Here is a 16,591-nt window from a genome sequence, read left to right as displayed (position 1 = left end):
GACTCCTGAGAATCAGCTCCCAAATCTGGCTGAGTACTAAAATTGTCAAGGAAGCCTTTTAAAATGCCAGATTTTGGAGGCCTGCCACGAGTTTTCTGACTCAATCTGGGTCACCAGGTGTATGTGCTCATGGTCCAGGTGTAGAATTCTCCTGGCTGGATGAGAGGCAATAAGGAAGCACCAGCGAGGGTGGGAGAGATTTATGAGATACTTAAGCAATAGAATAAACAAGTTTTAGTGACTGATGGACATCAACCTGGAGTGATTATGTGGATGGATAGGCCATTCATTATGCCCATCAAATGGAGCATTCAGACCTTCAAAGGCAAAGAAAATGATGAGACAATCCATGGGGCATGCAGGCACAGGTGAGCACTAGGCAGGTAGATATAGATGCATGGTGTGCCAGGGAGAGCTCTAGGCTGAAGACCTAAGGATGAACTCAGGAAATAATGTTTAATTTTGACTAAGAGAAGGAAGAATTCTCAAAGGAGATGGAAGAGAGGTCAGAGAAATAGGAAGAAGACAAGTAAAATTCAAAATCGACTCAAGCATTTAACAGGGAAAGTTTGACTTCGGGACAAAGTATAAAGGGTCTAAATTCCATGTAAAGAAATCTTGATCTCTGTCAGTAAAGGTGGGGGAGGGCAAAACAATAATGGCAAAGGGTTTATTTACTTAAGCCAAGACTATGATATAGTAAGATTTGTTTTGAGGGAACATCATTCTATCACTGGTAGAAAGGAGATGGGAAAGGGTGAGTCTAGAAGTGGCAGAAGTTTGAAATAGTGTGGCAGTAACAAGGGGCTTCCTTGGTGGCTCAGACAGTGAAGAGCTGCCTGCAGTGCGGGAGACCTGGGTTCGATCCTTGGGCCAGGAAGATCCCCTGGAGGAGGAAATGGCAACCCATTCCAGTATTCTTGCCTGGAAAATCCCACGAATGGAGGAGTCTGGCGGGCTACAGTCCATGGATCCCAAAGAGTCAGACACAACTGAGCGACTAACCAAAAAAAAAAAAACAAAAGAAAAGGGCCTAATCTAAAACAGTGGTAGGGGGTGGACACAAGTCACCCATTTCAAGGGAAACGTCTAAGGCAGAATGTTAGTCCCTGTGGGAACGGTAAAGGGAAAGGAAGTAAGGGCAAACTAAGGTTTCTAGCTCGGCAGGCTACAGGCTGAGGAACTAAGGCTGGAGAGGGCAGAATGTAGACAAAGTTTTAGAGATGATGTTGTGGGTGTGAGAAATTTCAGGACCATATGGTGTTTTATGGGTAGTGAGAAATATGGCTCTAATGTTCTTCTGATAGGTTGGGGCTAGTTATGATTTTGAAGTCATCAGTAGGACGATAAGTAAAGTAAACGATAGTCACCACAGCAAATACATATTTAGTGAGGATAAATGATGGCCAGTGGTGATTGTCAGGACAGTGTGAAGATAGTATTCAAGATAAAATTAATACTACAGATACTGCCTGACCTATACCAAGCTCAAGGAGACCTACATTCTTTACTTTAAGTACTATTGGTACACACAGTAAATCAGTCTGTGGGTTTTTGTTTTTCAAATTTTGGCAATCATGTCATACTGACATTTCATACTGTGTTAGACATTAGGTAAAATCCATGTATGGCTTTTAATTGAACTATTAATAAAAATTTTGGTCTCCTTTTGGCTATGAAACTAACCCTAGGACTGTCCAACTGCACTGATTCTGTGAGACATGATGTTTTTCTTGCAAGAGACAGACAGCTAAACTAAAAGTAGTTCATCTTATATGGGCATTTACTTCCCTCGTGTAACTGAAAGTTCAGAGGTATGTGTATTGAGGGTTGGCTCAGCAGATGAGCAATGATGAGGAACTGAGGCTTTTTTCTCTTTTAGCTGCCAACCTCAGTGAATCAGCAGCACATTCATCAGGGGAAAAGGAGGGGGCAATGGTACCCTGCATTCTGTCTTCTCATGAGAACATCTGAAAGCAGGATAACTCCACCCAGAGGCAATCTCTTTTCTGTAATCAGGGATGAAAATACTTCTTAGAAGCCATCTGCCCCCAGCACACTTTCCCTTTCATCTCTTTGACCTGAATTGTGTCACAGTTGACACAATTTAGTCAATCATTGACTAAAGAGGATAGTATTATGAACCATTTATGATTTATCCAACAGTTGGGGCTGAGGGAGGGGCCTGTCTGACCTCAGCACATTGCTGCAGGCTCAAATAAAGCACGTGATTTTTTCTTGTTAAGCAAGGAAGAATAGGGGAAGGGCTGTACACACACACACACACACACACACACACACACATTTCCTTGGTCTACATATCCAGCCATCCAGCGTCTCACCTATTCTTCCAGCTTTATTTCACTCTCAAAAGGGCTAAGTATGCACTTGTTCAATCCAATTATTAAAATACTGAGAATGACACAAACAATTATAGAGACCACCCCTGAACAAAACAGCAACCTACATTCCAACATTCAGAAAAAGTCCTTCATCCAGGTCCAAATGAATCCAAAGTTATATTTGTCTGGGCCCCCATTTTCATTTAGCCCACAAGGGACCTGAGAACATCTAACACTTTGTGTCCTCCCCTGGGGCACACAGAAGTGTGTCAGTGGGTATGTTTAGTACTTTTCCTCCTTAAAAACCCTTTTCTCTGTCTCAGTACTTTTCATGAGCCTCAGTTTATTCTCAGCTCAGATGTTTCATGTCTCATTCATTTCAGTGTGTTTATCACTTGTTCTGTGCCCGTTTCCTCTTTTTGGCTATATCCTAAAAGCTGCGCTCATGAGAATGAAACCTTGTTTTTCTTTGTTGCTCTTCCATTTACCAGTATGTTAATAATACCACTCTGAACCTCCCAATCCCTTTTCAATCCAGCTTCTTTTTGGCTTATTCCAAATGTTTCTATGATCTTGGGAATTTTAGAAAAATCTGCTTTCTAAACAATGTCCAGGTATACATATCTAACCTTAGTTAATGTATTCGTTATTGTTACGGATCTTAAAATGGCCCTGGTCCATCCCATTAAACTAGTTTCCATAACTTCCACTACATCTGTATTGGCTATAATTAAGTCCAGAAAACCACACTCCCTTGTTGCTTTATTTACCATATGAGAGATAAGACTATTAGCAAGATCAGCAAAAAAACGCATTAAATATTCTGCTTTAACAGAATGATGCTTCAACATATAGACATGGAGTTTCCAATGAGGACACTTATCTGCTTCTAGGCCAGATGTGAAACTTGCATTAGGAGAGTAGCAGTCATATTCATCCACCTGAGATATCCATATTTGGTCATTCAGTATTATTAGTTTATCTTTCTTGTGTGCTCATATTTAAACCTAGCAGCTCAAGGATTTCCAAACAGGGCTCTCTTCCAAAGATCTCAACAGGTGCTATTTTATTTACACAACATTTAAGCTCCTGTTGATATATTCTAGTGATTATTGGTATCTTAGCAATAATTTTGTCTTGCACACAAAATCATACTAATTTATTTTTATTATATTTTAGGTTTACTATATTATCTTATCAGCCATAGTTAAAACATATGTATGTTAAAAAGTGTTTATCAGAGATACAGCAGAAACAATGTCAATCATTTTTTAATATTTTAAAAAGAGACCCTCTAGAAAGCATTATTGGAATTAAAGAAACATATTTGAGGTATATTTTTTCTATTTAAAATTATTTTTCATAGCAAAATTGATACAGGTTTTTATTTTTTTAAAATATTCTTTTGTGAATCCCTGATATTTTCTCAGCTACCATGTTACTTTCATCTTAGGCTACACTTGGTATTCTCCAAAGCAGCTCCTTGTATCTGGGCACTGTTCTTCCCTTCCCACAAATTTTAGTTTAAAGTTCTCTTTATCAGGTTGGCAAGATTCCCATCAAATGCATTCCTCTCATACGTACACCGTTTCTTACAGGGAGTCTGTTGTATTCACACATAAGTCCTCGTTAAGAAAAGCTCACTTTGGCCTTCTTTTAGCTGTTTTGGTTGAGTGCCACATGATACCCCTTGTTTTTTCATTTTTTCTTCAAAGTCATGCCTCAGCTGGAAGAAGAGATGAAAAATACCCCTTCGGTGCCCAAACCAAGTGCCTCCAGTTTTACCACTGAAGGCCATGGGAATCAGCAAGAGTACAGCGTGGTCTGTAATGTGCTAAGTCTCAGGATACCTCCTGGGGAACCTCCCCTATCAGTTCCATCAGGATTTAGCTCAATATGAATGAGAAAGAAATAAGATGCCCTCCCTCTAGTCCCTACCTAAAGCACTTGGCTTGGATGATTATCCTCTGACTCTCAATAGTAAGTCTGTAGAGACTTACATGAATTTACCTAATGTGAAAAAGGTAAATTATTAGCCAACATATAAAAAGATTTAGAGACTATTGTCAAGATTCCTTTATCAGTTTTAAAACTACTCTTGGTACTGGTGATAGTTACCAAGGACCATATATATGGGACTTTCAATCTGAAGTTGAACTTGGAAGTGCGCCAGGCACAAGAGAGACAAAAATACAGAATAATATTGTCTTCAGGAATCTGCAGCTTACTCAGTAAGCTAACACTGGTGGACACAGACTTAAGCACGTATCCCTATTGTAACATCAGACTTCCATAAAAATCTGGTGCACACAACTAACCACAGCACTGGGCTCACGGAAGTGCTTTTGAGATGATTTTACAGCAGTAAGGAAACATCAAACCACAATTATTCTTCAGTCTTGGAAGAACATGTATCAGTTTAACAAATAATACAAAGAACAGATTTCATAAAAAGGACTCAATAAACATAGGAATAATCATCTGAAGGTATATTCATAAGGAATTTTTATGACAGAATGATTACCATTCAAAATTGGCAATACTAAAAATTAAATATCAAAGTTGACTTACTTTTACTACGATAAGCCTTGCCAGGTTTTCACACCTCTGGTTATCATTTTCCATATACTCTACTTCAAACAGGGTATTATAATTTTCTAGTATTTTAGCCATTATCTTGTTGCAGAGATCTTGTTCTTTCACACCTTCAAGCCCAGGTGGCACACTAGAAATAAGGGGAAAAAATTGAGAGCAATTACTTTATAATAGCACAATGCCAGCACAGCTGACTCATGCTTATACATTTCCTGAATCATTGATCAGCCTTCTTAAAAGGACACATAGGATTTTCAATAAGCTCTGTGGTGACACACAGGTATTGTTGGGACAACTGGCAAGTTCCCAAGATCTGAATTAATAGCTTGTGCTGAATAATAAAAGTACATGCTGTTCAGGAAGAAGGTATAGGTTAACATGGGTACAATCAATAATGCTTTGTACATATTAGAAACTGTTACACATAAAATATTCACATTTATTTTTTTAAAAAGCAAAAGCTAGAAAGAATAAGTGTTATGACAAAAAGAATGAGTTTTATCATGTTAGAAACACTCAGTTACACAAATAATAGCAATATGATCTTTATTTAAGGATTTCTTAGATAATTCACAAAAGGCACAAAACTTGAAAGGATAAGATACTTCTGGGAAAATTACTGGTAGTTGTTGAAGACTATGCACATGGAAGAAGTATTATTACTATTTGCTCTTCTTTGGGGTATGTTAAATTTTTCCATAATTAAAAAAAAAAGTATACAAATCTGAATGCAGAAGACACTATATACATACATGTATATACATAGAGAGAGAGAGAGAGAGAGAGAGAGAGGAAAGACAAGCTATAGATTGAAAGAAATAGCTCTTCAGTAACATAGGTAATGGGTATAGGATTTAGTAATTACACTAAAGAATTCTTACTAATCAATAAGAAAATGAATAATTATTTTTAAAAAAGAGAGAGAAGAGACAAACTGACAAACTCATATAGAAGAAAACACATGGACAGTCAAGAATCTTGAGATACTTAACCTGATTGAGTGAAATACATAAAAAAGCAACAAAGATGTATCAATTAATATCCATCTGTATTAATCTCCTACAGCTGCTGCAACAAAGCTATGACCAATTGGGTGGCTTGAAAAAGAAATTTATTCTGTCACAGTTCTAGAGGCCAGAAGAGTAACATCAGTATTACCGGAAAGAAACCATACACTCCACAGAAGCTCAAGGGAGAGAATATGGCTGGCAGCATTACTTGGCTGTGGCCACATCACTTTAATCTTTAATCAAGGCCAACGTCTTCAAATTTCTCTTTATTCCACCTTTACATGACCTTCTCCTCTGTGTACATGTCCAATCTCCTTCTGCCCCCTTATAAGAATACATGAGATTGCATTTGGGCTGGGGCTAAGACACTTCAGTATTGTCTGACTCTCACTGCCCACATAAATAATCCAGGATAATCTCTATCTGAAGATCTCTGAGGTGACAGGTAGTAAAGAATCTGTCTGCCAATGCAGAAAATGCAGGAGATTCTAGTTTGATCCCTGGGTCGGGAAGATTCCCTGGAGGAGGGCATGGCAACCAACTTCCGTATTCTTGCCTGGAAAATTCCACGAACAGAGGATCCTGGTGGGCTACAGTCCATGGAGTTGCAAGAATCAGACATGACTAACTGAGCACACACTACAAAGGTCTCTATTAACTGTAACTGCAAATTCCCTCTTTTACCTCCAATACAGCAACATTCACAGTTTCCAAGGCTTCTAAACTTGCTGTCTTGAGGGGACATTGTTCAGCCTCCTATACATCCTTTGGGGTACATACCCTAAGGTGACTCCCAATGAGTCATACTCTTATACTCCTCTCAGGTGTAGGCAGTACCTGTGATTTGCCTCTGACCAAGAGAATACGGCAAAAGTCATATCATGTCACTCCCATGATTACATTACATTATTTAAGACTCAATATTAGCAGACTGGAGTGAGGATTCTTCTCTGCTCTTGCAGAAATAAGCTGCACATTCAGAGAGGGCCTGTGAGAGTGCCACATACCAGGGGCCTAATGTGGACCTGAGACCTCTAGCTCACAGCCAGTAAGAAGCTGGGGTCCTTGTACAGCTGCAAGAAAATGAGTCTGTGAACAACTCTCATGAGCTTCAAAGTGAGTAATTTCCTAAAGTCAGTGAAAAGTGAAGTCGCTCAGTCATGTCAGACTCTTTGTGACCCCATGGACTGTGGCCTACCAGGATCCTCCGTCCACGGATTTTTCCAGGCAAGAGGACTAGAGTGGCTTGCCATTTCCTTCTCCAGAGGATCCTCCTGACCCAGGGATCGAACCTGGGTCTCCCGCATTGTAGGCAGACGCTTTACTGTCTGAGCCACCAGGGAAGCCACCTAAACTCAAGTCTCCTTATAAAAATGCAGCCCAGCTGTTACCTTGATTTCAGCCTTGTGACACCAAATGCAGGGGACCCAGCTAGGTTGTGCCTGGACACCTGAGCCATGGAAAGCATGAGATAGCAAATTTTTGTTGTTCTAAGACACCACATTTGTGGTGATTCGTTGTACAACAATTGAAAACTAATACAGAGTTTGATACCTGGAAGTGGGTTGCTGCTATAACAAATATCTAAAATGTGGAATGGCTTTGGAACTGGATAGTGAGAGGAGACTGTAAGAATTTGACTGGCATGACAGAGAAAGCCTAAATGCCTTCAACAGAGTTTTCATTGAAATCTGGACTTTACAGACACTGGTGGTGAGAGTTCAGAAGTACTAGCCAGACAGTAATAAGGAAGGAGTGAGGTCAAATAATAGGCAATGAAAGAAGCTGAAACACACGCTAGACAAATTTAGGTTGAGAACTGGAGCATGGATTTTAGTAGCCATTTGTGTTCTGTTTACTGATGACTGGGAAAAAGATGAACTATGGCCTCCTGGGGCTTCATATGGAAACAAGGGCTAGGTCTTGGTAAATAATGATTTTTAAGTAGAAGAAAGAAGGCAGGAACAAATGACTGTTATTAAGGAGGAGAAGTAACCACAGGAAAGATAATAAACTAGTCATAAAGACTACCATTTCTATTCCAAAGGTACAGATCAGAGTCTGAAGCACATTCTTGAATTGTTTTGTAGGATCCAAATCCCCTCAAGCACTGAGCCACCATATTAACTGGAGCGTAAGGAATGATGCCGGTGACCTCTGCTGACCCTCATGACCTCACTCAACTAGGTACCTGAATTTTGTCAACCTAGAGTGATTTTTGCTTCATTTTAATGTTAAAATCTCTACCTCAAGGGCTGGGATTGCTACCATTTTTGGACATGTGACTATGTTTGAGATGTTGTTGCATTGTGCAAGCCCATCTAGAACTCCACCTGTAAACAGAAGGTTACACTCACTCTGTCATGAAAATGTATGCACTCACAGTTGTAAATGTCACTCATTTTCCTGTTATGGGAGACAATGTTTGGCGAGCCATCACCCTGTCTCTTAACTTGTCACAGATAATAAATACTTCTGTTTTAATCAAAACTACTTGGTGTATTCATTGCCTAAGCACTTCAAGGGATGATGGACTGACCCACTGTGTCCATTAACAGAAGACAATAAGAAACAAACATGCTGTTGGAAACTGGAGGAAGAGAGAGCCTCACTTGCTGGCAGAAAGCAAAGTGCAATTAATTGTATTCTGCAGTTATGTGGGAAGCACAGTTCTGAGCAACAAGTTTGTATAGACAGAGCAAGAAATTTCCAAGCGATGCTGTAAAAGTGCCACCTGATTTCTCTTTGCCACTTATGGTAAATCAGAGGCAGGGGAAAGAGGGGGTCAGGGGAGAGGAGGGAAACTGGGGTGCAAACTGCCAACTAAAATGACAATAAGTGAAGTGAAGTGAAAGTTGCTCAGTCATGTCCAACTGTTTGCGACCCCATGGACTATACAGTCCATGGAATTCTCCAGGTCAGACTACTGGAGTGAGTAGCCTTTCCCTTCTCCAGGGGATCTTCCCAACCCAGGGATTGAACCCAGGTCTCCCGCATTGCAGGTGGATTCTTTAGCAGCTGAGCCACAAGGGAAACCCAAAAAGAAAATAAGGCTTGATTTAAAAATCAACTCGACAGATGACAGAGAAAGTGAAAGTGTTAGTTGCTCAGTCATGTCCAACTCTTTGTGACTCCATGGACAGTAGCCTGCCAGGCTCCTCTGTCCTTGGAATTAATTCTTCAGGCAAGAATATTGGGGTGGGTTGCCATTCCCTACTCCAGGATATCTTCCCAATCCAGGGATCAAACCTTGGTCTCCTGCATTGCAGGAAGACTCTTTACCATCTGAGCCACCAGGGAGGCCACACAGATGGCAAAAGACACTGAAATTAAGAGATTCACTGTCAGGAAAGTAAGCTCGATGAAAAAGGCTGAGTGTGTGATGATGAGAACCTTTGCTAAAACCTCAGAAACATGAAAAGTTCAGATTATTCCATTAGACAAAGGTGAGTAAGGGTGTGTCTCACCAATCCTTTCAATTAAACCAGAGAGCCTCCAGGAATTTAAAGGCATTGCCTGTCAAGTCATTCATTTTAGCATGAGCCTTAAATAGAGATAGGATTATCTTGGAAAGATCTGAGAATATGTCTCTTTTCTAACAGAGTGAATATCAATGAAATTCACAGAAGACTTGTAAGTTTTTGAGAAACCTATTTCAGCAAAAACACTGCCAACTTGGAATGAAAGGGAAAAAATGGGTGTAAAATGAAAAGAGGCCATTAGATTTCCAAAATTCAATTGGCAGGAAGAGGCTAAGTTACTCAGCTACAAACATGTGCTGCCTTTCATCAAAAATGAATGATGTCTCAGAAGACAGAACCAAGAACCAAGAGCGTGAAGCTGAAAACCATGGAGAAGTATTCCCAGGCTTTGAAACTTAGTCATTAGATTTCCAATATTGGCTGGGCTGGATATCAGAAATGTCATTAGCCAGTGACTTTTTAGATTCTTCATCTTGAATTTTATCCTGTTTGAACCAGAACGTCTATTGTTATTCTCCTGTGTTTGTTCCATCATTATATGTTAAGCATGTTGGGGCAAATAACTTCTCTTCAACTTCATCCTCTCAGGATGCCTTTCTCAATCAGAAAGTCACAGCCAGTCTTGAGATATGCTAGTGAACAGTCATCAGTTGCAACAAAAGAAACTTTTGCACATTTTGTCTTATTCTGAAATTAGGTTCAAGGTGTTCTATATGATATACTTACTCTCAATCATTTTATTGCAGTATCTTTTCTTTAGTCAGATGTAATGCTAAAGCTTCAATTAAGTAACAGGATACATGCATTCCTTAAGACCCTCTGCACCAATAATGCACCAGTCTGTTGGAAATAGTTTTGGCAATTATAACTTTCTGCCATATGGTTATTTCCACTGATAAAAGCTTATCAATTTTACACTTACCAGTCTTTAAATATCCCAGGCAAAAGCAAATAAGAAAAAAATGTTAAGGGGAGGATTCTGGAAAGATAGTGGAGTAGAAAGCACCAGAAATCTGTCTCACTACCTAACCAACAATTACCCCAGCAGAATTTGTCTGATGAAATATTTTGAAACTCAAGATTTTCTGGAACTCAAGGTTTACAACATCTGGGGAAGGTGCAGACAGTAAACTTCAGTTAATTCTGGTCAATTTTAGTTCTTAGCAGAGTAGCCACTCTTCCCCAACCCATTCATGTGGCGGGAAGATATTCTCATATTCCTTAAGCAGCCTGCATATAGATTGTGGGAGCCAGGATAAGCAAAAAGGATCTTGTCTTCCAAATACTGGGGATCTGTGCTCTGAATGTTGACTGTTGCATCTAAGGTGCAAAAACGTGGGCAGCCATTGCGGCTGCATCTTTCTCCCTTGTTGTAAAGCCCTCCTTCTTAGCTGAAGTGACTTCTAGGAGATTTAAAGGGCTTGCACCCTTTTTTTCTGACACTTAAGATTTTTTTTTTTCCTTTTCACACTTTTGGGAATCCGACATTAAAAATTAGGACATTCAAAAACATCTGTGTATATGGGGAAAATTAGAAAGTGATGGTGCATGCCCAGGGAAAGGCTCAAAACAGACCTGAAAAGACCTTAAGGTCTCACGTACAGTTGATCTTGGTAAAAAGCCAGTCTATAACAATAAAAACAAAAACAAGTCAACAAGAACTTTAGAAACAGCAAACCCTGGGGAAGGAAGAGAATCTGAATTCCAAAGTTACTACATTATTTGATTTAAAGGACCTCTGTTCAACAAAAATATCACAAGGTATACAGAGACAGGAAAATATGGCTCATTCAAGGAAAAAATAAATCAACGGATAATGTGCTAGGAAAAGAATTGATGGAAGATATACTAGATAAAGACTGTAAAACAACTGTCTTAAAGGGGATCAAAAAACCAAAGAAAGATGTCGAAAATGTCAAGAAAATAATGTGTGAACAAAATGGAAGTATCGATAAAGAGAGAGAAAACCCAAAAAGGAGACCAAAAGAAATTCTAGGGATGAAAAATACAGTAACTGCAATGAGAAATTCACTAAAAGGATTCAAAGGCAGATTTCAGTAGGCAGAAGAAAGAATCAGTGAACATGAGGATAGGACAATGTAAACTAGTGAGTCTGAGGAACAGGAATTCAAAAAAAAGACCTAAGAAAAGCAAACAGAACCTAACGAACCTATGGGACACCAGTGAGTGAGTCAATATACACAACATAAGAGTCCCAGGAGAAGAAAAGAGAAAATATTTGAAAAATAATGACTGAAAATTCCAAGATGAAAGAAATGCATATGAATATCTAAGAAGCTCTAAGGACTCAAAGACCTACAGAGACACATTATACTCAAGCTTTGAAAAGGCAAAGACAGAATCTAGAAAGCAATGAGAGAGAAGTGAATGATCACACACAAGAGATCCTCAATTAGTTTATCAATAGATTTCTCATCAGAAACTTTGGAGGCCAGAGACTGATATACTCAAAATGCTAAAGAAAGAAACTGTCAACTAGTAAACCTATATGTAGCAAAAATATCCTTCAAAAGTGACAGAGAAATTAAGACATTCCCAGATAAACAAAGACTAAGAGTGTTGGTGACCAACAAACCTGCCCTGCAAAAATGCTCAAGGAAATCCTGCACAGAGAAATGGAAGGACGCAAGGCAGTAAATAGAGCTATATGGAGAAATAAATATTTCAATAAAGCTAAATACATGGGCACTTTTAAGAGCTTGTGTTATTGTAACAATGATCTGGAACTATACTTTCTGTTTTCTAATTTAAGAGATGTAAATTACACTTAGAGTACAAAAAAAATATTAGTTTAAAAGTTTTTTTTACTGTAACTTTGGTTTGTAATTGCAAACCTAAGAGACTAGTGATTCAAAAGAATTATCAGTAACCCCAATATCAAAACAAGGAAGGACACAAGAAAAGAAAACTACAGGCCAATATCCTTGATTAACATTAATGCGAAAAACTTTAACAAAGTATTTGTAAGCTGAATTCAACAATACATTAAAAGGATCATACTATGAGATTTATTCCAGACACTGAAGGATGGTGTAACACCTGCTAATCAATGAGAAACACCATGCTAACAGAATGAAAGACAAAAATAGCAATCATTTCAACAGACGCTGATAAACCGTTTGACAAAATTCAACATTCATTTATGATAAAAATTCACAATAAAGTGGGCACAGAGTGAAGGTACCACAAGATAAGAAAGGCCATATATGATAAGCATGCAGTTAACAACATACTCAATGGGCAAAAGCTAAAAGATTTTTCCTCTAAGATCAGGAACAAGACAAGGATGCCCACTCTCACCATTTTTATTCAAATAGTATTGGAAGTCTTAACCAGAGCAATTAGTCAAGAAAAAGAAATAAAAGACACTGAAATGGAAGAGAAGTAAAGCTGTCTCTCTTTGCAGATGACATGATATCATATAGAGAAAACCTTAAAGACTCCACCAAAACTGGAGCTGTAAAGGAGCAGACTTTTGTATGTTACTGGAGTAAAACTGGTATTTATTCAAATTAGAGTATTAAAACTTTAGGACAGTAACTGTAATTCCTATGGTAACCACAAGGAAAAGAGCCATAGGATGTTCAAAAAAAGGAAATGAGAAAAGAACTGAAACATTTCAGTGGAAAGAAAAAAAGACAACAACTTAACACAAAAGAGAATACTAATGTAGGAAATGAATTAAAAAAAAAAAAAGCTTCCATGTCTAAGATATGTAAGTACTTGGGATATAATATACAACAAAAATTCAAGTGTTAGTCATTCTGCCATGTCTGATTCTCTGTGATCCTATGGCGTGTAGCCCTCCAGGCTCCTCAGTCCATGAGATTCTCCAGGCAAGAATACTGGAGTGGGTTGCCATTTCCTTCTCCAGGGGATCTTCCTGACTCAGGGATTGAACTCAGGTCTCTGGCACTGCAGGCAGATTTTTTACTGTTTGAGCCACAAGGGAAGCCCAATGTAAAACATGTTAAATATAATTAACACTGCTGTGTGTTATATAAAAATATTTTAACAGAATAAATCCTAAGAGCTCTTATCTCAAGGAAAAACTATTTTTATTTTTTTATCTATATGAGATGAATGTTATTAAACTTACTATGGTAATCATAATGTATACAGTATATAAGTCAAACCATTATGCTGTATACTTTAAATTTATGCAGCACTATATGTCAATTACATCTCCGTAACACTGGAAGAAAAAAGCTATAAGGAGGATAGCAAATAAACACCACAATGACAGAAAGTCCCTCCATATCAGTAATTAAATATAAACGGATTGAACTCTCCAATCAAAAGACAGAGATTGGTAGAATGGGTAAAAATACATGATCCAACCATATGTTGTCTACAAGAGACACAGGTTAGAAATAAAAAGGATGGAAAAAGATATCCCATTCATACAGTAATAAGCAAAATATCTGACATAACAGACTTTAAATCAAAAGAGGTTTCAAGAAACAAAGAAGGTTATCATATAGTAATGAAGACTTCGATTCAGCAAGAAGATATAATTACAAATATTTATGTTTCTAATGACAGGCCATCAAAGTATAGGAAGGACAAATGGACAGAATGGAAGGGAGAAACAGATCATTTAATAGTAGCCAGAAAGAGTTCGATGCCCCATGTAGAACCACAGAGAGAATAACCACAGAGAAATGAGGAAATAGAGGCCTCAAAAAACAACAAATAAAATAGATCTATTTATATGTATAGAATATTCTATCCAACAACAGAATGCCCACTTTTCTGCAGTGTCTATGTGACATTTTTCAGGATAGACCATGTGTTAAGTCCACACACATTTTAAAAGAAGTCATACAATGTTCCTTCTCTGACTGTAACGGGGGTAAAGTTAGAAATCAGTAACATAAGGAAAACTGGAAAATTCACAAAATTGTGGGATTACACAACACACACTTAAGCAGTCAGTGGATCAAAGAAAAATTGTCAAAAAAATTAGAAAATACGTGGAGATGAATGAAAACAAACCACAACAAACTGAAACTTATGGGATGCAGCAAAGCAGAGCTAAGGAGGGAGCTTATAACTATTAACAACTATAAACACATTAAATAACAAAAAAGACCTCAAATCCAAAACCTAACTTTACAATTTAAGGAACTCAGTTCAGTTCAGTTGCTCAGTCGTGTCCTACTCTTTGCGATCTCATGAACTGCAGCACACCAGGTGTCCCTGTCCATCACCAACTTCCGGAGCCCACCCAAACTCATGTTCATTGAGCCAGTGATGCCATCCAACCATCTCATCCTCTGTCGTCCCCTTCTCCTCCTGCCTTCACTCTTTCCCAGCATCAGGGTCTTTTCAAATGAGTCAGCTCTCCGCATCAGGTGGCCAAAGTATTGGAGTTTCAGCTTCAACATCAGTCCTTCCAATGAACACCCAGGACTGACTTCCTTTAGGATGGACTGGTTGGATCTCCTTTCAGCCCAAGATTTAAAAAAAAAAAATCCCAAGCTAGCAGAAGGAAGGAAATAATAAAGCTTACAGTAAAGAAATGAACTAGAGAATAGAAAACAAAAAAGAAAATCAATGAAACCAAAAGATGCTTATTTGAAATGATCAACAAAATTAACAAATATTCAGCTAGATGGATTAAGAAAAATAAAAGGAGGTTCAAATGGCTAAAGTCAGAAATGAGAATGGGGATATTAATATCAATTCTACAGAAATAACAGAGAAGGCAATGGCACCCCACTCCAGTACTCTTGCCTGGAAAATCCCATGGACGGAGGAACTTGGTGGGCTGCAATCCATGGGGTCGCTAAGTTGGACACAACTGAGCGATTTCACTTTCACTTCTCACTTTCATGTATTGGAGAAGGAAATAGCAACCCACTCCAGTGTTCTTGCCTGGAGAATCCCAGGGACGGGGGAGCCTGGTGGGCTACCGTCTATGGGGTCACACAGAGTCAGACACGACTGAAGTGACTTAGTAGCAGCAGCAGCTACAGAAATAAAAAGGGTGAGTATATTATGAATATTTAAACAGCAACAGACTGAATAACCTAGATGAAATGAACAAATTCTTAAGAACAGAAAACATATAAATACTAAATCATGAAGAAATAGACAATCTTAATAAACCTAAAACTAGTACTGAACCTGATGGCTTCACTGATGAATTCTATCAAACATTTAGAGAAAAATTAGTAATATTGCTTTTTCAAGCATTTTTAAAAAACCGAACAGAGAACAGTTTGTAACTCATGGTATGAGAGGAGCATTACAACGATACCAAAGCCAGACAGAGACTACAGTAAAACTTCAGACCCCAAAGCACACAAACATCCCCCAAAACTATAGACCTAAATTCTTTATGAACACTGATGCAAAAATTCTCATCAGAAATTAGGTACAGAAATCATCAGCCTATTAAAAGGGTTTGTACATGACCAAGTAGGATTCATTCTTGCACAGATGTTTCAACATAGAAACATTGATCAATATAATATGCCACATCAACAGAACGAAGGGGGAAAAAAGCCACATGATTATCTTAATTGATGCAGAGAAAGAATTTGACAAAATTCAACATTTTTTCATGACCCACTCAAAAACTAGGAATGGAAGGTAGTTACCTCAACACAATAAAAGCCACATATGAAAACCCCACAGCAAACATCATATTCAGTGGTGAAAGACTGAAGGCTTTTCCTCTAAGATTCCTCTTCAGCTATGCATGATGAAAGGCAGATAAAATGATGACACAAGATACATTTTGCAATAAGTATATTCACATTAATAACATGTTAAAGCTATATGTTATATCCACTGGGGCACTTAATAAAAATAAGATTAATATTTACTCTTCAGCAGAACTACTTTGTCACATTATATGCTGACGTCTGGATCTATGTTAAAAGCTAACATTTAAAAAGTTATTTTTAAAAATTAGGTTGGCCATATTTTAACTTTTCACATTAAATAATATTTGAAGATCATGTCTAATGACTGATTTCACTTACCTACATATTCTTAAGGCACCTTCATGAACATCCTGCCAAAAGTCTGTTCTGCTATTTGCTAAATCTTCAGTGTGATGAAAATTTGGGTGTGACTATGAATGTGTCTCATACTCATTCAGGGGTCAAGTGCCATGCAGGGGACAATG

General features: G+C 38.2%; 1 protein-coding gene across 10 annotated transcripts in view; it reads right to left on the bottom strand.

Annotated features, from left to right (window-relative positions):
• FAM13A (family with sequence similarity 13 member A) overlaps positions 1-16,591 on the bottom strand; it is a 337,328-nt gene that overhangs the window by 202,036 nt on the left and 118,701 nt on the right. For all 10 annotated transcript variants that reach the window (XM_069593719.1, XM_069593720.1, XM_069593713.1 and 7 more), the window contains exon 5: positions 4,914-5,067. In XM_069593719.1, coding sequence (XP_069449820.1) covers positions 4,914-5,067 — 154 coding nt within the window. The remainder of the gene's footprint in view (positions 1-4,913; positions 5,068-16,591) is intronic.

Source organism: Ovis canadensis, chromosome 6, assembly GCF_042477335.2.
Source record: "Ovis canadensis isolate MfBH-ARS-UI-01 breed Bighorn chromosome 6, ARS-UI_OviCan_v2, whole genome shotgun sequence".
Taxonomy (NCBI): domain Eukaryota; kingdom Metazoa; phylum Chordata; class Mammalia; order Artiodactyla; family Bovidae; genus Ovis; species Ovis canadensis.
This window is presented reverse-complemented; position numbering and strand designations above follow the sequence as displayed.